General features: G+C 43.2%; 1 protein-coding gene across 10 annotated transcripts in view; it reads right to left on the bottom strand.

The window, feature by feature from the left end:
* The window catches only part of AKAP2 (A-kinase anchoring protein 2), a 317,252-nt gene that overhangs the window by 106,002 nt on the left and 184,692 nt on the right, over positions 1-26,558 (bottom strand). For all 10 annotated transcript variants that reach the window (XM_006771163.2, XM_006771165.2, XM_006771162.2 and 7 more), the window contains one exon: positions 7,954-8,039. In XM_006771163.2, coding sequence (XP_006771226.1) covers positions 7,954-8,039 — 86 coding nt within the window. The remainder of the gene's footprint in view (positions 1-7,953; positions 8,040-26,558) is intronic.

Here is a 26,558-nt window from a genome sequence, read left to right as displayed (position 1 = left end):
GTGTTGGTTGAGCATTGTCCCATGCACCCAGAGGGCTTTGATTTGATTCCCAGTCAGGGCACATACCTGGGTTGTGGGCTCCATTCCCAGTAAGGGGAGTGTAGGAGGCAGCCGATCAATGATTCTCTCTATCTCTTCCTCTCTCTCTCTCAAGTCAATAAAAACATATTTTAAGAAAATTCACGACAGTGCCCTAACCGGTTTGGCTCAGTGGATAGAGCGTTGGCCTGCATACTGAAAGGTCTCAGGTTCGATTCTGGTCAAGGGCATGTACCTTGGTTGCGGGCACATCCCCAGTAGGGTGTGTGCAGGAGGCAGCTGATCGATGTTTCTCTCTCATTGATGTTTCTAACTCTCTATACCTCTCCCTTCCTCTCTGTAAAAAAATCAATAAAATATATTTTTTTAAAAAATGAAAATTCAAGACAGTGATTCTCAAAGAGGGGGACTGTGAAAATTTACCCAAATAGTCCCGGTATGCATCCTACCACCCACTGCCACCCCCCTCTGAGATCCACTATTCTATTTTCAAGGATTTTTTTTTTAAATCTACAATAAAGTATTTCCTTTGGCAAGGAAGCAAATTTAGAGCAATCTTTGTGTATGCACTCAACGTAGAAAGGACTTTTGTCCTAAATGTGTCCTTTTGTCCAGAGCCCCTGCACGAAACAATTCTCAATGTCGCCATCATCGCATACAAAGGGCAACGGCTCAGCACTGCTGGCAGCAGAAGTCCCTCAGCAGGACGGTGATTTAAAAGCCGCCTCCAAAGAAAGCTGTAACCTGTGGCCTCTATTCACGCTGGAAGAGTCTAAGTGCTTTCCCCCTGTGTAATGGAGAACATCTGCCCTCCCCAAGAGCAATCTCTGTCCCAGCAGTAAGTTTCACATAGAGACATGCAACAGCCTTTGTAATGTCGCTTGTCCACGTCCCTTTTAAATGGGAACGTGTCCCTTTTAAATGGTGTTACAGCCAGAATCTCCCACTTGCCTCAATGGTACCCATCTTGTCTCTTGCCTATATTCAAGTGAGAAATATTGTATATGTGGTTTCACCAATTAAGCAAGGAGGCCATTAGAAAATATGGCGCTAATGCCATGATGACCCACATAAACAAACCAAACCCGAGCCTGTAAATGCCTGCAGGGTAGCAAATCAAAGCACTAAGGACAACCAGTCACAAACAGCCAAATAGGCTTTAAGCTCCACCATCAATCGTAACTGCAGCCTCCCTTCACTGCATTTTCTCTATAAATGTCTTCCCCCACCAACAAACTGCTTCTTAATGGCAAGGACGTTGAGAAAAGCAAAAGCAAGAAGGGTCAGGATTAATGCAAAACTGAGGGGGTTGGATAGGAGCAGATAGGAGGCTGCTGCTAAAATACAAAAACTGGCCGAGAGTCTCCAAACGGGCTCCGCATTGCCAAGGGCATCAAGTCTGGGAGGATCTTTAAGGGTCATTTGATGACACTTCATTTCCAGCTTCTGTGCTGACTTTGGAAAAGTGGCCTCCACAGAAGACATCTCCATGGCCTCCACAGCACACAGATTCATTATGCCCGTGCCCCTATGTATGAAATACCCTTTCCTGGTAGGTGGGAGAAAAAGAAATTGTGTAACTCAGGACGTGAAGAATTTTTTGGAAATAAGTTTTTATATCCCCCCTCAAACTCTTAAAATATTCAGTATGCCTCAGTTTATGTTTTAACAATGTAAATAAGTACAAGGCTTCTTTCTGAGAAAAGTTCTAGTGTACTAGAATTTTCTGTGCTCCTTTTTGTTAATACTTAGTTTTTAGTCTTTTTATATAAGATAAAAGGGCAAGGTAAAGATAACATTTGGGATGTAGTTGGTGTATTTGATTAAAATAGCAGCCAAATCACATAATTTCTACCCAGGAGATGTTTCTTCAACATACATTAATGTAGGTTTAACATGTGTCAATGTAAGAAACATTCAAACCCATAGAGAAATTTTGTGAGTGTATTTGAGCCAAACTGTTGACAATTGCCAGGAAGCAAAATCTCAATAGATTGAGATAATGCTCTGAGAAAGGCAGTTTTGCACCTTTTTTAAACATTACAACCAAAATGGGAGACGTAAGTGGGTTACTTAAAATCCACTGGGAGGTGGGAGAGAGCCACATACTCCTTTTACTTAGGTGGGTATAGGATAGCTAACAGTCAACAATTAACTGAATAACAATGAGGGGATTTGTGGTCTCCCCAGAAGCATTGCCTGAGCTTTGAAGGGTCCGAAGAAAGGAAAATTACTTTGACATTCCAAAGATATGTTATCGTAGATGCAAAAAGGTAACAGACAAGCTCAGTTAAGGTAAAGATGGGCCTTTGTCAGGAAAGATACCAGCCTACGACATGACTACCCACCATAAACTGCTTTTAGTTAAAAGCTTTTAATGTCAGACCATCCTTTGTGCTTCCTTTAGGTCTCTGAGTTTGCAAGGCCGCCACACAGGCCTCCCCTGAGCTGGTCAGGTTTAGTATGTGTCCCCTCTTCGCCCACACATAGATTGATGTAGTTTTGAACAGTCATCAAATAAACGAAATCTAAAGAAAACAATGCAGAGCCACACAGGTGAATAAAACCAAGACACTTCCAGGATGTTGGCACCGGGCAGTTCAACACTCCCCAGAAGGAAGGATGCTCAGTGACCAGCGAATGCTTTTAGCACGTAGCAGCTTACTAGTAACTTGATTTGGGAATGTTGCTCGTATGTAAAGCTTGCCTTGCCCAGCGAATATTAAAATGCTCAGTTGAAGTTTAGCCATCTTACAGGCTGTTTACTATTAACAGGATATGTTTAAAATCCCTTTGAGAAGACAACTAGAGATTATTGTATATAAAACATACCACTCAGGTGGTTGCCCAGATCTGGAGGGAGGAGCAAATAGAGAATTAGTGTTTAATGGGGAGGAGGAGAGAATAAGGAATTAGTATTTAAGGAGCAGAGTTTCAGTTTGGGATGATGAAAAAGTTCTAGAGATGGATGGTGATAATGGTTGTAAAACAGATGAATGATATAAATGCGACAGAACTGCGGCACACTTAGAAATGATTAGAAGGGGAAATTCTATGTCATGTAAATTTTACCACGATAAAAAAATATAACATGGTCCCTGGCCGGTGTGTTCAGTTGGTTAGGCATCATTCTGTGCACCTAAATGTCACTGGTTTGATTAATTCCCAGTCAGGGCACAAGCCCAGGTCGCAGTTGGATCCCCAGTTGGGGCATGTGTGGGAGGCAACTGATAGATGTTTTTCTTTCACACTGATGTTTCTCTTGCTCTCTCTACCTCTCCCTTCCTTTCTCTCTAAAAATATCAATAAAAACGTATATTTTTTTTTTAAAAGAAAAGGGATTGATGAGATTGATAAGACCTCCCAAACCCTGGAGGCGGGGGGTGGGGTGGGGGGGAGAGCAGTGATCCTAAAGAGGAAAAGTGGATTTCTCCCCCTCCCTCCACAGTCAAGAAAAATATCCCTCACCCAGAAAACAACGTGTGTGTGTGTGTGTGTGCGTGTGCGTGTGTGTGTGTGTGTGCGCGCGCGCGGAGGCAGGGACCAGCTTGTGTGTGTGTGTGTGTGTGTGTGTGTGTGTATTTTTCCGGACTGGGCACCTGCAATGGGAGGGAGCTGTGTGTGCTGGGAAATTTAACTAATTAACAAACTATGGAGTCCACCCTTCAGCAAATAAAGAAAATCAACTCATTAAAAAATGAACTACACACAAATGGCCAATAAGCACTGAAAAGATAGCATCATTAACCTTCAGGAAAATGCAAGTCAAAACCACAGTGAAATGCCACTTCACACCCAATAGGATGGTTACCATCTAAACACAGATAATAGCAAGTATTGGCCAGAATGTGGAAAGGTCAGACCTCTCATCCATCGCTGTGGGAGTGTAAAATGGTGCAGCCACATTGGAAAACCATCTGACAGTTCTTCAAAAAGTTAAACACAGATTTACCATATAGCCCAGCAATTTTACTCCTAGGTACGTGCCCATGGCAAATAAAAACACATGTCCACACAAAAGCTTGCTCATCATTATTCATAGCAGCAGTATTCATAACAGTCCCAATGTGCAAACAACCCATCACCTTATGAATGGACTAAGAAACAAAGCAGAACACTGGTATGCCCAGCAAATGAAATGCTATTCAGCACTAAAAGGAATTGAAATAGTGATAGAAGCTATAACAGAGACAAACTTCAAAAACACCACGTTGTGAGGAAAGCCTGACACAAAAGACCACATGTTATACAATTCCCTTAAATGAGACGTCCAGGCAAATCTATAGGGACAGGAAATAGGTTAGGGTTTGCTTGGGGTTAGGGGTGAGAACAGAGATTAACTGAAATAGGGCATGAGGGATGTTATTGGAGTGATAACATTGTTATAAAACTGGATTATGGTGAGGGTTGGTAAATTTACTAAAATTTTTTAATTGTACACTAAAAGTGTGAATTTTATGGTATGTAAATTATAGACCTCAAATGAGTTGTGTTTTTAATGAAAGGAATGGTTAAAAAGTGAGGATCTAATTTAGAGGATCTAACAAGAGAACAACAAAACACTGAGGCAGGTGGCATATGAAGGGTAAGTAGAAAGGAAGCCACAAGAGAAAGACCTGGAGGTGAGAATACAGGGGGTGGATTTGAGGAATCCAGGGGTCCAGCTTAACCGCAGTAAATAAAGATTGATCTTCATTTGTTCTTTCAAAAATATTGACACAATATGCTAGACACTTAGCTAGGTGCTAGGGATATACACCCTTATAGAAATTATATTCAAGCAGAGGAGACTGGATATCCAGAAGAGTAGGAACAGCCCTGGCCAGTTTTGCTCAATGGTTAGGCCTGCAGACCTAAGGGTTCCATTCCTGGTCAAGGGCACATACCTGGGTTGCAGGTTCGATGTGCAGGAGACAATAGATGTGTATCCCACACTGATGTTTTTCTCTCTCTGCAAAGCTTTTAGCTAGTGGAGCCACAGGTGTTCAATATGTTTGGATGAGGAGGAGGAGGAGGAGGAGGAGGAGGAGGAGTAAGAACAATTCTTAGTAGATCTGAGTGTATTCGTTTCCTGTGGTTGTCATAACAAATGACCACAAACTTGATGGCTTCAGACAACAGAAATTCATTTTCTCACGATTCTGGAGGCAGAAACCCCAAATCAAGGTGCTGGCAGAGCCCTGCTGCCTCCGAAGGCTCTAGGGGAAGACCTCCCTGCATCCTCCAGCCCTGGTGGCTCCGTGTGTCCTGTGGCTTAGCCTGCACATAACTCCAATCTCAGCCTCTGTCTCCTCACATGGCCTTCTCCATGTGTGTTTCTTCTTCTGTCTCCTATGAGGACATGTGCCACTGGACTTCGGTCCTACCTGGTTAATCCAGGATGATCTCATCTTGAGAACCTTAACTTGATTTCATATGCAAAGACCCTTCTCCCCGATAAGGCCATATTCACGGGTACCAGGGTTTAGGACTTGGACGTATCATTTCTGGGGGAGGAAGGTTCACAATTCCACCTTTTATACTGAGTGATTTAAAACTATTAGGCAGGCCCATCTGATGCTCCTGCCTCCATTACATCAGTACATTCAGAGGGTGTTTTTAATGTAAATGCTCTTACTTCAAGGTTCCTCAGAATGACACACGTTAGTTTACGAATAAATTCACTCATCTGAGTCACGTATATTTTTAGAAGCATGAGTTTGTCATTTCACAATAAGATATGATGTTAAAAGGCTACATAGAAAAGAAAAAAGTCCCACATTCAGACAATTACAACATTGCAAAAATTTTTGCACCTTTTTTAGAAGAAAAAATTTTAAGCACAAGAGGAGTAATATGGAGGAAACCAAACGACGTCAGTGATTTCTGCTGCTATTCCCTTTGGGAAGTGTCAGTGAATCGGGTTTTATTGTAATTAATGTTTGAACAGAATGTTTTGTTTTTCCTGGGCCAAAGGAATACATCAGGAATGACTGATATTGTAAGGATATGTGAGGTAGCTATTAGAAACAGGAATAGCTATAGATACATAAATACATAAGGAGAAGCCCATAGTTAACTAATGAACATCAGACACTTTTAGAAACAGAAAAGATAGTACTGTAAGGTGGACAGAACACAGGATGGATACAGAAAGCAGTGTGGGGTGGGGAACAGCATGACAACAATGGAAAAACATGATGACTGCAGATGAATTGGGAAACCTAATGGAGAAGAACTAAACTGAAGCATTTCCCTAAGGTGCATCCACCTAGAGGTTTCCCAAATCCTTCAGTGAGAAGAGACTGGCATTGATAGAGGAACTTAATAATATTTGTACCAATTTATTAGTGTATTTAAATATATATCTATTTTGCCTAACTTGTTAAAGTGTACGGTGTTCATGCTTCACAGTGGGTTCGGTTAGGTTCTTGTGAACTAAAAATCCTCTGTTCTTATAAAAAAAATTCCACATATATGCATAACCAATGGACACAGACAATAGTGTGGTGAAAGCCTGGGGTGGGGCAGGGGCTGGGAGGAGGGGGTAAAGAGAGAGAAAATTGGGGAACATCTGTAATATCGACAACAATAAAATTAAATTTAAAAAAGAAAAACAAAAGCCAAGGAAATGAGAATGACATCTAAATTGGGTAGACCCAAATAAAACTCCAGCCAAGATCCTGGTACTAAGGATGAGTAGACTGAATAAGTAGCAACCTTATAAAATGGAACTCGGGTAAACATGCCTCTATTCAATTACGCCATTTGCATTTATAAAACAAACCCCACTCTTTCTGATCCTTTAACTATCTTCACTACATTTAAGGATTAGAAACTAAAAATAATTCTTAAAATGAAACTATTTCTTAAAATGATGACAGAAAAGAATTCTTAAAATGACCACTAAGAAACTAATTCTGAAAATGATCACATTCTAAAATAGCATATTTAAATCCATCAAGTTTTACTATCAGCACCCATCCCTTCTATCGACAGACTTCTGAAACTTCTCCATCTTTGTAATAAAAGCCAAGGAAACACCAACACATCACTGCAATTTATGTTATTGTTTTTGCAAAGTCTGCTAAACAGGATTACAAGCAAAGGAACTTTTAGTGCTGGATACTTAGATTAGTAGTTGACTTTTTTGACCAATCAGGCCCCATCTTTCATCTAATTCCACTGTGGTATTTTTGTTTGCTTGCTCCAACACTTTTAACATAGATAACGTAAGTTCAGCTTTCGCATTACAAAGGAAAGCTTGAATAAATTCATCCTGTATATTATTTGGCCCAACCTCTCCTGGTTTTCCAGGAATGAATATTTCTAGTTATATCTCAATATAAAAAGGGACATCACTTTTTGTTTTGCGGAGGAAAATTCCTAAGTGACATATACTTAAATTCTAATCATTCAAACAAAAATGTTAGCGAGCCCTCCCACCCCAGCCTTTGTGAACTGAAACATGACCAGAATTCCAAGAGAGGAGAACTGTTCCTCTGTGTCTAATCAAGTGATAGAGGGGAAATGGTTGAGTCTGATCAATTTTGCTATGAATCCCTTAATCGAGGCAATGATTACAAATGCCTGCACTTAATTTGAACAGTGATAATTAGGTTGACTTCCAGATGACTCATTTTGTCAACCTTTGCCATCGGAGTTCCAGCTGGAGTGGGCCATGTGCTGCCTTCCCGCTGACATCAGTGGAAATCTTGAGTCAAGATCAAAGCTACTTGATGACTCTCTGACCTTTCTTCACAATGCACAGTGGGGCCCATTTTCTCTGCTCAGAATTTTCAGATTTGTTTCACTGCTGAAACTTCAGTGAATAGAGAGGTGGCCGAGCTCATTTTACCCCCTAGAAGTCTGCCACTGGCTTGCTTTCCTCTAGAAACGCGCTTTAAGAATCAAACTAGAGAAAGGATGCCTTACCTTGATAGTCATGTCTGCGCTGGATGCTTCTGTGGCATCGGAGGCTGCCTCATCGCCCTTCACCACCACGTTCTCCCACCCGACTCCTGGAAAATAACAGAACAGTGGCATTGGAGCCAAGTGCAAGCAGTTGGCATGGGTAGACACACCTGTCATTTGCAGATTCTAATTCCACGTGACTTGTAAAAGATACTGATGCTCATCCCCAGCACCTTACCTGCCTGGCAGTGGTACCCCACACCTTACCTGCCTGGCAGTGGTACCCCACACCTTACCTGCCTGGCAGTGGTACCCCACACCTTACCTGCCTGACAGTGGTACCCCACACCTTACCTGCCTGGCAGTGGTACCCCACACTTTACCTGCCTGGCAGTTCTGGGAAAGCTTCCTTTCAGAAGTGCGGGCAGTCAGCACCTCCTTTGTTTTTACTTAACCTCCAGCTCTGCAGTCCATTGTCTGAACCCTGTGTCTTACAGACACGTCTATTCTTAGCCTAAAGAAGAGGTTGGCACGCACTCCTTAAGAATCCAGGTCTCACACTGACATCTTACTTAGGGCTTACAATGAATCCCAGAACACGGACACATGCACATCCGAATCTAATTCAGCACCCATAGAAACAATTCCAGATTATTCACTGTCCCACATTCCACACACCTACTGGAAATAACTGGGCTTTCCCACTCGCTTGTAAAATCTATATATGCTTTCTCTCCAAGTCTTTTTTGTTGTGGTTAATTTTCACCCGAGAATATTTTGTTTCCATTGATTTTTTTTTTTTTTTAGAGAGAGTGGAAGGGATGGGGAGAGACACAGAGAGAGAAGAAACATTGATGTGAGAGAGACACAGCATTTAATTGTTGATGCTGGACCTTCCAAGCACCCTTCCCCTTTACCACGGCGAGTGGTAATGTTCCAGATAGTGGCGATTCTATCAGCCTGAGTGCCAGCATGGGGATAATGCATAGCAGAGACACAGCCAACCCACAGCGGCCATGCAGGATGAGTGAGAACAAAACCTTTACTGTTTTAAGCCACAGGAGTTGGGGCTGTTTATTGCAGCAGCATAACCAAGCCCAGCCTTAGGAGATGAAGGAGCCCTCCCAGACTTGCCTTTCCCATCAACCAGGTCCCATTATAGAGAGTTTTTTACAGAAATCCATGCCTATCCTCTAATTCAACTCTGCCATTTAAATCTTGTCTTGTCAACCAATTTATGATGATCCAGACTTTCTACTTCTTTGGGGCCAGTCTCTGTTGCCACTGTGCTCAGTGCATCTCAAAGACAAGGACATGAGCCTGCATAGTCACACGTGCCACTGAAAACTCCTTCAGTCTCCCATGCAGTACAATATGGCCCCATACTTTAGAAAGCCCCATAGAGTCCCCTTCTGTTCTAGCCTCAGAACAGACCATTTCTTCTGCAAAGTATCAGATGATGCTGTTGGCTTGTACAAAGGATCGTGTTGTACAATAAATATGGATCTTGAAACTCTAGAAATTTTCAGAGTTTGGAGACACTTGGACTCTGAGAGATGGAAGGAGCCATGACTGAGTGTGCAATCAGTCGATTAACACCTCCCTTGTCATCTTCACACCGGGGTGTATAATTTAGGACACTTTTGGCCACAGGTAATAGAAAGTCTATTTCATGGAGGCTTACACAACAAAGGATTGACTGGCTCAGAAGAAGAAGCCCCAAGGTAGTATGGCACCACAGGTGGTGCTCAGAATGGCTCCATGGCCTCATGGCCTCATGGCCTCAGTTTGATCTCTCTGCAATTTTTTTTAACTTTTCTCTGTGGTCCCAAGATGGACACAGCAGTCCCATGAGTCATGAAAACATCCAGAGGCAGGAAAAAGGAGGAGTAAATAAGCCTTTCACAAAAGCACCCTCCCCACCTCCCTGAGCTGACCCCCAAAATCTCACAGGTCAAAAACAAAGCGTAAATCTATCCCCAAACTGAACATGGGAAAAGAGTTGACTTGGAGCTAATTAATCAAGGTTTACCCCCTGGGTTGGGGAAGGTCTAAGCCTTCTCTGAGCAAACAGCCACCTGGAAGATGAACAAAAGTACTAAACAGGATCTTGGCCAGCAAGAAAGGACGGGAGACATTGATGGCCATCACAGAAGCAACCAGTGGTCTGCCACCAGACGACATGTACAGATTGCAATGGCAAACAGAATTGCTTACACTTTTAAAATTTCTATTTTCTGTTCTATTTCTGTCAATAGTTTAGCTAGAAATAGATATTCGAGTTCATATAAGTTAAACACTCAGGTGATGTCAGGACTCAGCCTTACCTTCCTGTGGCAGCTCCTTGGAGATGATGTCTTAGCTCAAGGACAGAGTGATATTTCCAGCTCCTCCTTCCACTGTGAATGCACAGCGCTGATCCTTAGCCTCACTTACTGGGGTGCTCATTAGGGCCTGAGCAAGGGGAGCCCTTAAGTGTGTCTGTCTGCTGATGTTTCCTCATCAGTGCTGCCTGAGAGAGCCTTTATCAACGAGCTGGTAAGCACCAGTGGGCAGGACTGGGCTTGACACCCCGTATCACCCAGGTGTCTGCTAAATGAGAAATGTGATTTGAGGGCATCCAGGCTGGAGGGACAGGGGCTTAGAGTGGGGTTTGGGGGAGGGGCAGAGAGTGCTCAAAGGATAAAAGAGGAACACTAAGGAAAGGGTGTGGAGGGCAATGGAAATAGTCCTACCTCCAAGTTGATTCACTCTAGATGCTGAAGAAACAAGCAGACTGTGATCTGTCTTGTCCTTCAGAGCCAGGCCAGGCCTGGTGGCCCTGGACACTTGCCAGCAAACCCAGAAATAGTAACATGGAGGTGTGGTCACCAGATACAAAAGGTCTGGGTGGTAAGACCCTGAGCACTTTGAAGATAGGACTGTCCATTCACGGGCCCAACACCCAGGTCCACCTTGCTCCTCAGTCACCCCTAGGCACACAGCAGGGAGCATTACATATTTCCCTAACTGAACTGGAGTTGGAAGGGCCTTGAGGCTGCCTAAGCTGCTTTCTCATCAGGATAGGAGGCTGCTCTACATGGCCTTTTCCTGGTCATGTTCCTCACCACCTCCCAAGGTCAGGCTGGAATGGACTGTCTTAAGAAGAGCTGAGCCACAAACAGCCTGGGGAGGAAAACATCCCAGATGATGACCTGTGTAGCCTGGTGTAAGGAGGAACAGAGGTCAGTGCAGAGCCTTCATCAGCGGGGAGTGTACCTTTTGTTTCCAGGGGTTTTGGTAAAGCCTTCTCAGATGCATCCAACCTTCTTATCCATCCTGGCTATTCTCCTTCTCATCACACCTCTGCCTCAACTCCCATCAGCCCCTTGACCGAGACACAGCCATAGAACTGCAAGAAGCCTGGAGCCCAGCCCTCCGTGTTCCAGTGAGAGAACCGAGGGCCTGAGATGGGACAGAGTGTGTCAAGGGATCATAGAAAGTAGCTGGGCAGCTGGGACCCTAAGAGACTAGATTGCCAGGTTTCCAAGACAGGGTTCTTCCTGGGGCCCAAATTATATTAATTCCATTTTACAGATAAAAGACAGACACATTGTGAAGTCATTTTCCTTGATCACAATGAATAGAATGGGTTAGGGCCTGGTTCCCACCACATCTTAGCTCTCTTCCTTGTCTGAGTCTCCTCACAGAAGGCCTCAGCACAGAGACTTGCTCAGATATTTCTCTTCTTTTAATTGCCGTTGATTCTGGTTTCAAAAAATCTCGCTTTATTCTTGGAGGAGTTCTCAGCAGGGTGGTCATTAAAACTTAGCGGAACTGCAGAACAATGATTTGCCTTTACACACTGGGTTCTGGGAAACCCCACCCAAGGATAAGCTGATGGGGCTGCTTCCTGGGGATGGGAAGCCCTGCCCTGGGGTTGGAGGAGGAGAGCAGGATGTCACCCCACCCAGCCCGCCCCACTGCAGGTGGCGCATCCCTGTCCCTGAGCCCCAGCCTTCTCTTCCTTGGCACAGATGTGAGGCCAGGCCCTGGGCCTCTAGGAGCAGTGGTGGCAGGGCATGTCCCCCTCTCTTGGCTCCTCTCCCTGAGATGAGCTCATTGGGAAAGAGAAAGGTCCGCCCTTGGATGACAAGTTATTTTCCTCAAACTCACCCAGAGGTCATTTCCCCTCCCCCACCTTACTCATCCAGAGGTGAGTAAGGGACGCCTCTTTGGGTACCTCTGAGGGCTAGATGCTCAGGTTCCTCAAGATACACAAAGAAAAACCTCAATATTTTTCCCAGTGTGCCCCCATGCCTTCTCAACCCCATTGCTCTCCCAACCAACATGGCTACAGTAATTCCGGTCCTGACAGCTAAACTGTACAGAGGACAGACTGTAGGTCAAGGACTCTATGTCTTTATGTATACCATCTCATTCAATCCTCATACAATACAGGTACATGAGGCAGGTACACTATTAGCCCCACTTTACAGAGGAGAAAACTGAGGCTTAACAAAATTAAAATGGAACCACTAAGTCAGCGGTTCTCAACCTGTGGGTCGCGACCCCTTTGGCTGTCGAATGACCCTTTCACAGGGTCGCCTATGACCATCCTGCATATCAGATATTTACATTACAATTCATAACAGTAGCAACATTACAGTTATGAAGTAGCAACAAAAATAATTTTATGGTTGGATCACATGAGGAACAGTATTTAAAGGGCCAGAAGGTTGAGAACCACTGCTCTAAGTAATGGAACAATACTCAATCCAAGCACTCTGACCTCAGAGGCTATTTGCTTAACCAGTAACCTCACTACCATTCAAAAGCTTAGCATTTCTCCTATAGGAGAACAGAAAGCTTGAGGATTCTCTTCATAGAAAGAACATTTTCTTCCTGTGGTTCCAATTCAAGCTGCTTCAGAGCTCACAATACACAGGCCATCAAAGGTTTTATGGTGAGAGAGAGAGAGAGAGAGAGAGAGAGAGGGAGAGTGAATGAACCATGGCTGGCACTGACCCAATCCAGTGCACTTGAGCACCATTTACCAAGGGTTTACAGGGCCTCTCGGTGGCAACTAGGATGGGCAAGTCTCCTTTGATGTAGGAAGAACTCCAAGGCATGGCTCTTGGAATCTTGGAGTGCTCTAGCTCTGCAGAGGCGGACCTGAGCAGCAGAAAATTTGAAAGATGGAAGAGAATTAAAACTAGGAAGCACCTATGAAACACCAATCAGAAAGAACATATGCACCCCTATGTTCATAGCAGCCCTATTTGCAAATAGCTAAGATCTGGAAACAGCCCAAGTGCCCATCAGTAGATGAATGGATAAAAAAGCTGTGCACATTTACACAATGGAATACTATGCAGCTGAAAAAAGGATCTCTTACCCTTTGAGACAGCATGGAGGGACCTGGAGAGTATTGTGCTAAGCAAAATAAGCCAGTCAGAGAAAGACACATGATCTCACTCAAATGTGGAATCTAATAAGCAAAATAAACTGATGAACAATAGTTCCAGAGCCATAGAAGCATGGAACAGACTGACGAATCTCAGAGGAAAGTGGGGGGAGGTAGGGTCAGAGAGTTATAGGGGGCTAATGGGAGAAAACGGTGACATCTGTAATACTTTCAACAATAAAGATACATTTTTAAAATAAAAATAATCTAAAACTATGCAGCACTGAGTGCCTCTGAGCACCACCTTGAGTTTAGACCCCCAAGAAAAAACCTGGACAGATGTTGGGTGATGTGAGAAGCGGCCGTGCATAGGGAAGATGTGGAAACGTGTGGCACACTAGGCTGGAAAACAGTTTGCTGCTTCCACCTGAACCTTTCCCTGTAAGCGCGGGCTGAGAAGGAATGATGATGATGATGAGAATGCTACTGATGACAGCAATCATTTCATGAGCACTTAGTTGTGCTATGTTTAACATATATATTTTTACTAATAGTAAAAAATTGCAAATGAAGTAAGCACTACTTTTATCCTCATTGTCCAGCAGAAATGAGGCTTAGAGAGGTAAATAGTTTGCCCAAGAACACCCAATGAGCAGTAGCAGATCTGGGGTCTGGAGAGGGCTCTCCGGTACCAGTGCTTACACTGCCACGTGCTGTTGTTAATCACCTCTGCTAACCAAGATGCTGTTGGTTAGAAGGGCGAGAAGGAACACCCCTCCTTCAGAAGATATGCGCATACATGGACCTGCTCACCACATGTGTATATTCTATGTAAGCACATGCATACACAGACATCTATGTGCATGCCTGTGTGCACACATGCAGACCCACATGTGCACACGTGCATAACCCATGTGTGCATACACACATGTGTGTACCAGGACATGAAGCTGCAACAATTTCTCAGCTACCAGTCACTGTCAACTCTGCAGACTGGGACCTCCCTTTAAGGAGAAAAGACCCTTTCCCTGTCACAGCATCTGAGAGCAGGTCAGGAAACTGGTGTAGCACTTCCAGCTCCACCCTCAGAGGTGCATCTTAAGCATCCTTCCTTCTGTGAAGTGGGAAGCAGACAGAATAGCGTGAAAATGAGAGGACAAAGGGATCGTGATGTAGTGTTTAAAATGAGTGAGATGACACCCTTGAGGCCCAAACCAAGTTTCAAAATGGTTTGTTTGGCTGGCCTGAACCATTCCTCAGAAATGAAACCCTTTTTAGGCAACCACACTCCTGCTGCAAATGCAAGGGGCTGTTCACATACAGGGTGCCTACACAGAGGTTAGAGAACCAGCAGCTTCAAACCACGCCTACTCTCAAATTAATCTGAAGATGATACCATTTAGTGGGCTCCTCCCCAAGTCCAATAAAGAGTTCTGTTAGATTCTCTACAACATCCTAATTATTCAGCCTGTTTTTCCTAGGCTGGAAAGATGTTTGTTATTTATTTCTGAATAATGTGTAAACAACGTGATACAAAACTGAATAAAAACTCAAGCTGCCATCTTGGATCCAGTTTCCCAGCAGAGGAGACACACTGCTTCATTAATAATTAAAACAGCAGGCGATGACAGGGGCGTATTTAAGGTCCTTGGGATCTTTGCGGGGGTCAACCCCCTCACTGGTATGATGTGACCTTTCCTCTCTTGGCGTGAATAGGGTGCTGTTGGACTGAAGCATGGAGAGAGCATGGCCCGTGGAGACATGAAGAAGCTGGTCTCTTGCCCACTAGACCCTTCCCTCCAGCCCTCTGAGGCAAAGTCTTCCAGCTCATATCTGCTTCCATAGCATCACCATCGTTATTTCTCAGACACATAACTGGTCACATCTCTTCCCACCTCGACCTCGTTCCCTGCGTTTCTGCTGTGTGCCAGGCACTGTCCGTGGGCTGGCGACACCCAGAAGGAGGGACCTGGTCCCAGCCCTCAGAGAGCTGGCCACCAGTGAGGTGGTTTTCTCTCTGCACCATCTGATTTCTAGCACTGCTCCATTCCTCACTGTATGGGGCCTTCCCCTGCTAGGTGGTCAGGATGTTACATTTCCTCCCTGAGTTCTGGGTGTCCTGCCAGCACAGCTTCCTTCCCTCCCGTGTGTGTGTGTGTGTGTGTGTGTGTGTGTGTGTGTGTGTGTGTGTATGGGGAGGAGGGGGCTGTGGTGGTGTCAGGTGACCTGTGGGAGCTCACCCAGCCATTCAGAAAACCCAACTGAATCAAGTAGAAGTGTATAGAAAAAATATTTTAAAAAGAATTCTCTGGAAGGTTCTTAGGGCAATCATCAATGGTGACCCATCTAGCTTGGGTCTGCAAGACATTGTTGGTGTTTTAAATGACTTAGGTGCCAATCTTTAAGATTCACAAGAATGTATGTGGACATCGAAGCATCTACTTTCTCTTGAAAACAAATGAGAAGATTTTGCAAAACTGGGCCCAGTAGTCAACAGCTCTACACGGCAGCTACTGCTTAGAGCTGAGATTGCTGCTCAGACAGCCCTCATTATCCATCAGCCTCTATTGTTTTACTTGTGGCTTGATGTCCCTCACTAATATTAACTGTCCAGCCCCTGGTGGTATCTGAGCCCACAATCCCAATCTGCTTTAATTCCCTCAATGCCCCTCATGAGGAGGCTCAGAAAAGTTGTGAACTAATCCCACTTCAAATTCTTTTTTGAAGAAGACTTTTTGGAGTAAACTGAATGAAAGCCATCAATTAAAAAAAAAAATGACTGGCCAAAGCTGGTGAGTAACTCATTGTGGAAACTGGCAGAAGGACCGCGTGACCAATTACTTCACCTGCCTTCGTTTTCTTACCTGTCAAATGAGGATAATAATAGAAAACTCAGGGTTTGGATGTGGTCTGACTAAAATAATACATATAAGTCCTCAGCTCAGTGCCAGGAACACAGTGAGTACTCAAGAAAAGAAATTAGTATCATTATGTTGAGGCTGTGATGCCGCAGTGGCTTCACTTTTAAATAAATGACTTCTAGGACTATGCAGCCAAACAAACTGTGGCTGAGAAGCGTGTTGCCAGGAGAGATCGCAGAGATCCAGAGCTAAAGAGAAGCTGCTAACATCTTTATGTGGCTGGGATCATAATTAGCATCTCTACTGGCTTATATGATTTTACAAATAGTGGTAATGATTTGGTCCCATCCTTACTCCTCAAATTATAGTTTTTCTTCTTCTTCTTTTTTTAAAAGAGCACATGCACTTTTATTTTTATTGATTTTTTTAGAGAGAGAAAGGGAGAGAGAAAAACATTGATCAGCTGCATCTCATACATTTCCTGACTGGGGATTGAACATGAAACCTGGGTATGTGCCATGACTGGGAATTGAACCTGCTACCTTTCGGTGCATGGGATGACACTCCGTAGCAACTGAGCCACACCGGCCAGGGCTATCATAGTTCTTAATTAGTCTTAGGTAGAAACTATGTTAGGCACATGGGAGTTTCTGACTCTCAATTTGGATCAGATTTAGGGGCTTGTGGGTGGAGAGACAGTCAGCCAATGTTAAAGCTCTTACCCCCCCCCCAATCCCTGAGAATGTGACTGTAGTTGGAAATAGGGTCTTTAAACAGGTGGTTAAGTTAAAATGAGGCCATTAGAGTTGGCCTTAATCCAGTTACTGATATCCTTGTAAGGCGAGGGTATTTGGACACCCGGAGACACACGGGGGGTGCAGGTGCACAGAGAAAAGACCAGGTGAGGACACATGGAGAAGGTGGTCATCTGCAAGCCAAGGAGATGTCTCAGTAGAAACCAAACCTGTCAACACCTTGATCTTGGACTTGCTCTAGCCTCCAGAACTGTGAGAAAATAATTTTCTATTGTAACAGCCCTAACAAATGAATGCACCTGGTACCACTGGGCCAGGCATAAAACAGGAGAACCTCTGACTCACAGCTATGGGTGTGGGGCAGTGGGCAATTCCCAGAAGCAGGTCCATGGCAGGGTTTGGGATCAGAGCCTCCCCCAGAGTCAGAGAGGAAGGAGGAGAAGTGTTGTAGGGCAGGAACCAGACGGTGGTCAGGATGGGTTCCAGAGGCAGAGCCCAAGTCCTTGAGGGATGTTAAATGCTCTTAGCAGGCTGTTTGTGTGTGGGGGGTTGTTTTGTTTAAAGGGTTTGAATCTGAGCTGCTTTGGGGCTGAATGTGCTGAAAGCAGAGGATAAAAGACATCAATTAATTTTAATATTATTTCGTGATTCAGTGTTTTGTTTTGTTTTCCAATTCAAGGAGTGCTTGTATGATTGAAAACAAACAAGCCTGATGTTTCTCAAGTTTAAAAGCCCATTGGGCGTTTGGCTTGATCCACCACAGAAGTCTGGAAGCTAAAACACAGACACTATTTGACCAGACTTTTGGGATGCATCCATAGCTTCACATCAGAGTATTTATATCCCAAACTTGCCTTTCACTATCATGTACAAATTTATCTACTTATTTCCTGGACACAGATGCAAAGTTTTAAAGCACCCACACTCAAAATGACACATGATCCCTCTGTAGATTTGATATATGATGGGAACAAAAATTATTACTGTGAGTTCCTCCCTGTCTCCCTCCCCACAGCTGCCAAAGGAATCTGGTGTTGGCTGATTCCATGCTTCTCCCTTCATCGCTCGAAAGGAGAGATCGGTATTTGCCAATCAGCATTAACTAGGCATTTATAATTCATATTTTGGGAAATGAGTAGGAAGAAACAAGCTGGAAAGGCAGGAGGAAAGGGGGAGGGAAACCCAAAAGAAATATGCTAAGCTGCTTAGATTTATAGGTAGACAGATGGATGGATGGATCTATTTATCTAATGGATACTTACCTGTCCATCCACCTATCTACCTATCTATATCTACCTATCAGGTCTATCTATCCATCCATCCACCTACCTATCCATCTATATCTATGTATCATATCTATCTATCTAATCTGTCATCTATCTATGTATTGAAAGATACCAGTAGCTCGAGGGAAGGAATTTAGGAATCACAGGGGACAATTATTACTTTGTCCTCCCCAACACTGATTCCTATGTATTATGTTAGTAACACCCCAGTTTCCTTTTGGGGTGCTATCCTCCATTCCTAGTCTGTGTGATTCAGATAGGGCTATCTACATTCTTCCCTCCCCTCCTCAGAAGGTGAGCAGAGTCCCAATGACGAATTTGGGATAAGCACGTGACAAATACAAGATACAAAGTTGGCCCGATGAGAGTCGGCCATGGGCCTTCCTGTGGAGTGCTGGGAAAGGGGAACTTCCCAGTGAGTTTGATAAGCTGCTAAGATTTAAGCTTGAGGAACCTGGTGGCCACCAAATGAAAAACAGAGAAAAAGAAGCTTTTCCAAGAACAAAGCCAGCAGAGCAAAAGGCAAAGTTGAGAAAGGGAGTCCAAGACAAAGAATGACTGCTAGGCTTTGCAATTTTGAGAAAAAGTAGAATCTTCTTTTAAAAACTACTTTGAATTAGGATTCATGTCCGACCCAAAGAGCACTGACTAACACAGGGAGACTCCAGGAGGAGCAGCTGCAGGGGACAGGAAGGGGTCTTCGCTGATGTTCCACAAGAATTGAAAGTAAAGGTGGAACTCCTGTTCAGGAGATTTGGAAGCTGGACTCTGTTTCTGTGCCTGTGACATTTCACAGACCAGACCAAGTGTGGCCCCGGGATTTAGTAGAGCCCTTTACAAGAGGACTCATGGGATTAGGAAGTGTCGTGGTTGAAAGAGACACCAGAAGTCCTAGTCCTCCATTTAATACTTACATTTCTTTCTTTTTTAAAAATATATTTTATTGATTTTTTACAGAGAGGAAGGGAGAGAGATAGAGAGTTAGAAACATCAATCAGCTGCCTCCTGCACATCTCCCACTGGGGATGTGCCCGCAACCCAGGTACATGCCCCTGACCGGAATCGAACCTGGGACCTTTCAGTCCACAGGCCGACGCTCCATCCACTGAGCCAAACCGGTTTCGGCCTTACATTTCTTCATATACATCTACAAAACAACTCACTTTGATTCTCTGTGCAGGGATAAGGAAGTTATTACCACTGAGGAAGCTTGTTATAAGTTGAATTGTGTCCCCCAAAAAGACATGTTGAAGTCCTAACCCCTGGGTACCTTATATTTAAAATAAAGTCTTTGCAGAGCTAACCTTGTTAGGATGAGTGGATCCAATCCAATATGACTGATGTCCTTACAAGAAGAAAGACAGACGTACAGAAAAGGCCACATGAAGACAGAGGCAGAAATTCGAGTTATGCTGCCACACACCAAGGGGTTGCCAGAAACTGGGAGAGGCTAGAAAGCATTGACCTGAGAGTCTTCAGAGGGAGCAAAGCCCTGACCACACCCTGATTGTGGACTTCTAGCTTCTCAAACTGTGAGAGAATACGTTTCAACCCAGAAAAAATGAACAAAAATCAGGGTTGTTTTAAGTCACTCAGTTTGTAGTACTTAGTTATGGAAACTAATACATAGCCCATTCCATTTTACCAAGTTTCATGTCAAAATGTACTTCTTGATACTGAGCTAAAATTGACCTCTCTGCAACCAGCAGCCCTTGCTCAGCTTTTTGGAGTCAAACACATGTCTACTTCTTCTACTATGAATCAGCCTTCAAGTGTCCCAGGCTGTGACTATGTCCCCAGATGTCTGTTTATGTTCCTGGGCCATTCACATCCTGGTCCCTCTCTAAGCCTGGTGATGGATGGCCATGGAAACTTGCACTTTCCTTAGTGGCCACCGGAGCTGCAGTCCTCAAGGCGTCCTCAGTACCTTCTGGGAGATGTGAACTAACGAGGCTTCAGGATGGACTGCAATCCAGTGTTACGGGCGGGCGGCAGTTGCTACCTCTGAAAATCCTCCAAAGTAACACCTTTGCATTCACAGTCTTAAAGGAATATGGTGACCATTAAAACTATGCTGAGAAACTATTAGAGGAAGAAGCAAAACTGTTAGACACAGAGAATGTTGCCAGAGGCAGCATTTACAAAACAGCCTAGCTCCTTTCCCAACCAGGGATGCAGGGGTGTTTCTCTGGGAGCCAGTCCCCAACCCTTGCTCACTGCGTCCAGGCACCTCTCCTCACCCCACAGACAGATCTGAGGGAAGGCGGAATTGCCCTAGGTGAGCCCATATCCCCAACTTAGAGGAAGTCCCCACTAACCAAAGGTAAAGCCCTCCATTAATCGAAAACAAATTACTCAGCACTGAAGGGACCTTTGGAAAAGGGAAAGAAAGCCTGTCAACATTGCCCTCTTATTTTTCTCTCCAAGAGTAAAAATATTACCCCAGAATTACAGGATGCTGGGCACATGCTGATCTCATGATGAACAAAAAGGCAAGGTGTTGTGAGGAATGTGCCAATTTCTAGCAATGGCAGTGACTCCGCGCCCACTCCCACGCCCACAGGACTGGAGCTTTGGTCCGATGCCTCCTTGGGTAAAGGAAAGAAGCCTTTGTCCTGCTTAGCCAGCGGTCTTCACTCTTGCTTTGATGGAAGCTTTGGTACATGTTTGAGCCATTTAGAAGGCGGCTCTTGCAGCTTGGACTAAGACTCTGAAGAGCAGGTTCTGGACTCTCTCCAGGGGTATTCTTTACACGGGGGTCACTTATAGAAAGGCCTGTGACAGCACCACATGGGAATGTGTGCGCACACTGTGCCACCCACACTCGTCAACACCCTGGCGGGCAGCCCACCGCTTCCTCAGGACGCCTTTGAGCCAAACCAGAGGAAACAATCAGGTAAGTAGTGGTGAACGTAAGGAGTTTGTTTTCCCCCCAAGGTCTTTCCTTCCTAGAGTAAGAATAATTTTAAAAAACACCCATATTGTCCCCTGCAATGGTTGCTTATAGAAACAATTATTTTGTTAATTTCTATTTAAATTAAATTTTTTTTTTCAATTACAGTTTACTTTCAATATTATTTTGTATTGGTCTCAGGTGTACTGCATTGTGGTTAGATAATCATATACTTTACAAAGTGTTCCCTCTCGTGGTTCCAGAACCCACGTGGCACCGCACATAGTTATCGCAATATTATTGACTTATTAACTATATTTCCTATTCTGTACTTTACATCTCGGTGACTATTTTGTAACTGCCCATTTGGAATTCTTAATCCCGTCACCTTTTTCACCCAGTCCCCTCACCCCTCTCCTCTCTGGCAACCACCAGTCCGCTCTCTGTGTCGATGGGTCTGTTTAGAGCAACAATTCTTAACTAAAGTGTCGGTCCTGCATTTAGATTAGGATGGGGATCTTTGGAGACAGAGTGAGGTCTGATCTATGTTCCCACATGGCCAACTTACAACTTAGAGAGGACAAGAAAGGGTAGTCTAGACTGCATATAGAGAAGTGTAGCAGAAACCATCCTTCGGTAAAATAGAACCTATCGGTCCAGGTAAGCTGCTCTCCTCCACGTGGCCCTGTGCTTCGCTAAACCAGTCATGGGAATCCTACCCCTTGCAGTTTTAAGGAACACTGAAGGAACAATTAAACCTGACTGGGACCTCTGGGAAATCTTTTCTTGCTCTTTAAAATGATGAAGAAATTTCCCTCTCTCCTTCTACTGAACATTGCCATATGTATGAGGATTGGTGAGGCCTAGACTGTGGCAGCCACTTTGTGACCATGAGGACAGCTGGTTGATGACCCGGAAGGGGCCCTCTGATGTCAGAACAGAGAGACGGAGCAAGGTGGGCCCTGAGGATGTCCCCGTGTTGTGAAATTAAACAGCTCCAGGGCAGCCCCACTGTGGGGGTTCTTATTATGGGTGATTAGATTGCATCCTTATTATTTAAGCCATCTGAGGTATAATTTTCTGTTACTTGTAGCAAAAGAACTCCAGGAAACTATACGATTTTTGTATTCTTTGACATAATAATTTGCTTTGAAGAAGAGATATCAACATGGTGACCAAGAGATGAAAAAGTTTTATCCTGAGCTGAAAAATGCAGACCCGTGTACATGGAATCACATTGTGAAGAAGAAAAGCAGAATATAAAAGAAGAAAAGGTCACCCCATCATCCCGACCTTGTAAACATTCATACAGCTTCTCCCAAAGATTCTATGAAAATTCAACTTCATGGTGATAGCTTGTCAGATGTTCATTAAATTGGTCCTACAAATTATCACTCAAGTTGAAATAGTCACTTTAAAATGTATGAGAAAGGAAACAGCATCAGACCCTAAATATAAGGTTTTGCACAAAACAAGTGGCAGAGAAATGACTACGGAGGATGTGTGACATGTGCTTTAGGAAATGCTTCTAGAACGAGTCAGGGAATTGGAACTTCCTCCCTTGATGTAATTACCCATTACAATAACCCAAACATATGAAAGGCCTTTTCAAAAATATGTCAAACACACAGACTTCAAAGGAGAAAAAGGACAAGCTTGGAAAGAAGTGAGGAAAGAGGACTAAGGGAAAACAGTGCAGGAGACCATCAACATCTCTTACACAATGAATTTCTGAAAATAACTCCTAAGCGCATCCCGGGGCTTGCTTTAATTGGCACACACACAAGGGAAATAGAAAATCTAAGTCAGAGAGGCTGTGGCATCTGCAACATCAGAGCAAAGGTTGAGCAGGGAAAACCCGGACATAAAGGAAACCGATCATATTTACATCTGACGGAAGGCGATCGGAATATGTTTTTAGTAGACGATGACAGCCCTTTATTTTTGGAATTCCCTTTTCAAGTCACCAATGAAGGTGAATTCTGTTATTCAGGGTATTCTGTTATTCACAGCTAAATTAAGATCAGAAAATCAAGGCCAAGAGAATTATTGCAATATTGGAAAGTTTGCTATGAATTGCAGCAAAATGATTTAAAAAACACATTTAATTACCTTTTGTTAAATGCCCTCTTCACCAGTTCAGTGAAGTGAAAGAGATATCAGGTTAACAGAAAGGTGTGCAGTGATATACAAGAAAACTCAGAGAGTTGTAAAAGACAATTTGGCATATTCTATATGGAGGGGTAAAGAGCCTAAACACATTTTACCTTGTTATGGATAGTAAATGAGTAGTGCAGGAATATTCTACAGATGTGCCCTGCTTTCTAAAAAGTTAATGTACTAAATATTTAAAGTTGTAAAGCATCCATTCTTTAATTCTAAAATGAGCTGCCTTGTATTGTCTTTAAAAATTCAGCTTCCTATGGAAATAGACATATGATTTGCAGTAATTACACATCGAAGGAGATTTTCAGAAAAGAAGGCTGAACATATGCACATTAGGTGAATTTTTAGTATCCCATCAGAATTATATGGTTCACCTCTTGATATTGAAAAAGACATTAATCATGGTGACTTACATAATAAATTCATACCTCAATGCTTGTTTTCTGTGTAAATGATTTATTTAATACCACCAGTCATCCTGACTCACAGAGTTTTAAACTGAAATATTTTGTGGGTAACACTCAGATCCAGAGAGCCTGGCCTCAGACCAGACTTTGAGTCTCCAGGCAACAAGGGGTGTCTCCCAGTCACAGGCTCTGATTAGAGCAACACAGGGTTCTGCCTGCTCTCTAAATGCATTGTCGTGCACAGCTGAGCCCACGGGAAGCTCAGAGCCCACAACATGCTGCCGGAAAAAGGAGCAGAGTTGGAAGTCGGAATAAAGTACATCTACCCAACGGAGCACTGCGCAGCTGTGTGTGTAAATAAGTTCACAGGTACTGACATGGAAAGCTCTCCAGAATATGTCATCAGTAAAAGTAAAACCAAAAAACAATAAAGAAGGGGCAAAATACTGTATGTAGCATCATACCTTCTGTGTAAAAAGGGTGGGGAATAAGAATATATTTTTGAATTTGATTATATTTACATAATCAATGTGCTCCGACACATTGATTAAAAAATCAACCAAAAGTGGTTATCTTTTGAGGGGTAACAGAGGGAGGAATAGGGAACATGCATTCAAAAGAAAATATCTCATCTTGGATCTAAAAAAGCAAAATAAACTAAGAAATTACACAGAAACAAATTCATAGATATGGAGAACATTTTGATGGTTGCCAGATGGAAAGGCGGTTGGGGGAAAGGGTAAAAAGGGGGAAGGGGTTAAGAAGTACAAATTGCCAGTTATAAAAACAGTCATGGGGATATGAAGTACAGCATAGGGAGCAGAGTCAATAATTTTATAATAATTATATACAGTGTCAGATGGATACTAGACTTTTTGGGGTGATCACTTTGTAAGTCATATAAATGTCTAATCACTATGCTGTACACCTGAAATTAACATACTATTATATGTCAACTGTAATTGAATGTTATTTTTTAAATAAAAAAACACACAAAAAGATGTCTCAATGTGTTCCTTTTAAATAACATTTTCATTTTGAATCATGTGAACATACCTCATAGTGAAAAATGATTCATTAGATAAGAAATGAACTCAGCAATGCTCTTCCCTTATTGTCAGCTCTTCCAATAATTGTCATTATTTCAGTCTGTGATGATAAATCATTAAAATATCCTAAGCCTGATTTTCCTAGTTAGTAAGCTATTTTAAATGTTGTTTTATATGCAGGTCACACATTGAGGGCCACTGAATTTAGGCTCAGGAATCTGTTCCCAGAATCAGAACAGCCATTCCCCACTCACTGGCCTCAGCCATTTCAGCAGCCACTCATTCGCATGTGGGTTCTCAGGCGCTCTTAGGATGAACTGACTCTTAACAGTCAATCCAATAAGCCGAAGGACCGCACCGATGCACAGCTGTGAACATCTGCCACTGGGCTTAAAGAACTAGCCTCATGCCCCAGAAGCACTCTGTTAGATTCTAACCATTTGGATCTTTTATGTTTTATTTATATTTTACTATGTTAGTTTCTTTACTACAAGTCACCCTAATTAATCTGTGGACTATCGGGGCAAGAAAATAAGACTAGCTAGATGGAGCAGAGAGGAGGGGAGAGAAGGAGGGAGGGAGGAAGGGGGAGAACATGAATGGACATAATGGAGAGAATGGTGAGAGGAGAGAGATGGCACAGAAAAAAAGAAAAGGGGATGGAGGGTGGGAGAGAAGGACAGAGGGAAACAGCTTCTATCTTGTATCATGTTAACAAAAACCAACCCACTGACCAGGTGTTCCGAACCATGAACATATTTTGTCCAAAAAATTAATTAAGGTTTTCAGGCTAGCCCACAAAAGCCGGTTGAGCTTTTTAATGCAGCCAGCTGGAGAGCACCCTTGTCAAAAAGACCCTTTGCCTCAATATTACTCGTCATTAAGGAAATGCAAACAAAACCACAGTGAGAAATTAACTATTAGAATGGCTATTAGAAAAAAAGACAAGAAATAACAGGTGCTGGCAGGATGTGGAGGAAAGGGTACCTTCATGCACTGTTGGTGGGACTGTACTGGTGCAGGCACTACGGAAGACAGCATGGAGGTTCCCCAAGAAGTTAAAAAGTAGAAATACCATACAATTCAGCAATTCCACCTCAGGGTATTGATCAAAACACTAATTCAAGAAGGTATATGCACCCCTCTGTTCACTGCAGCATTATTTACAACAGCCAAGACATGTAAGAACCTAAATGTCCATCAACGGATGAATGAATAAAAAAGCTGTGGTACAGATACACAATGGAATACTACTCAGCCATAAAGAAGCATGAAATGTCACCCTTTGTGACAACTTAGATGGACCTTGAGGGCATTATGTTAAGTGAAATAAGTCAGACAGAAAAAGACAAATACCATATGATTTCACTTATATGTGAAATCTAACAAACAAACAAACACAGCAAAAAATATAAAACTCATAAATACAGAGAAAAGATAGGCCGTTGCCAGAGGGAAGCTGGGTGGGGATGGGGGTGAAATGGGTGAAGAGGGTCAAGAGGTACTCACTTCCAGTTATAAAATAAATAAGATAGGTTAAAAAAAGTACTAGGGATGTAATGGTCAGCATGATGACTATAGTCAATATTGCTGCATGACATACAGGAAAGCTGTGAAGAGAACAGATCCCAAGAGTTCTCATCACAAGGCGAAAGTCATTCTTCTTTTCTTTCTATTATATCTGTACGAAATGACAGAGGCTAACTAAACCTATGGTTAAGGAAAACATTTTATAATAGATGTAAATCAAACCATTGTGCTATATACCTGACACTTAAAATTGGTGTATGTCAATTATTTCTCAATAAAACGGAAAAAGAACA

This window comes from Myotis davidii, unplaced genomic scaffold (genome assembly GCF_000327345.1).
Source record: "Myotis davidii unplaced genomic scaffold, ASM32734v1 scaffold64, whole genome shotgun sequence".
Taxonomy (NCBI): domain Eukaryota; kingdom Metazoa; phylum Chordata; class Mammalia; order Chiroptera; family Vespertilionidae; genus Myotis; species Myotis davidii.
Note: the sequence above shows the minus strand (reverse complement) of the source record. Positions and strands in the feature narration are given on the sequence as shown.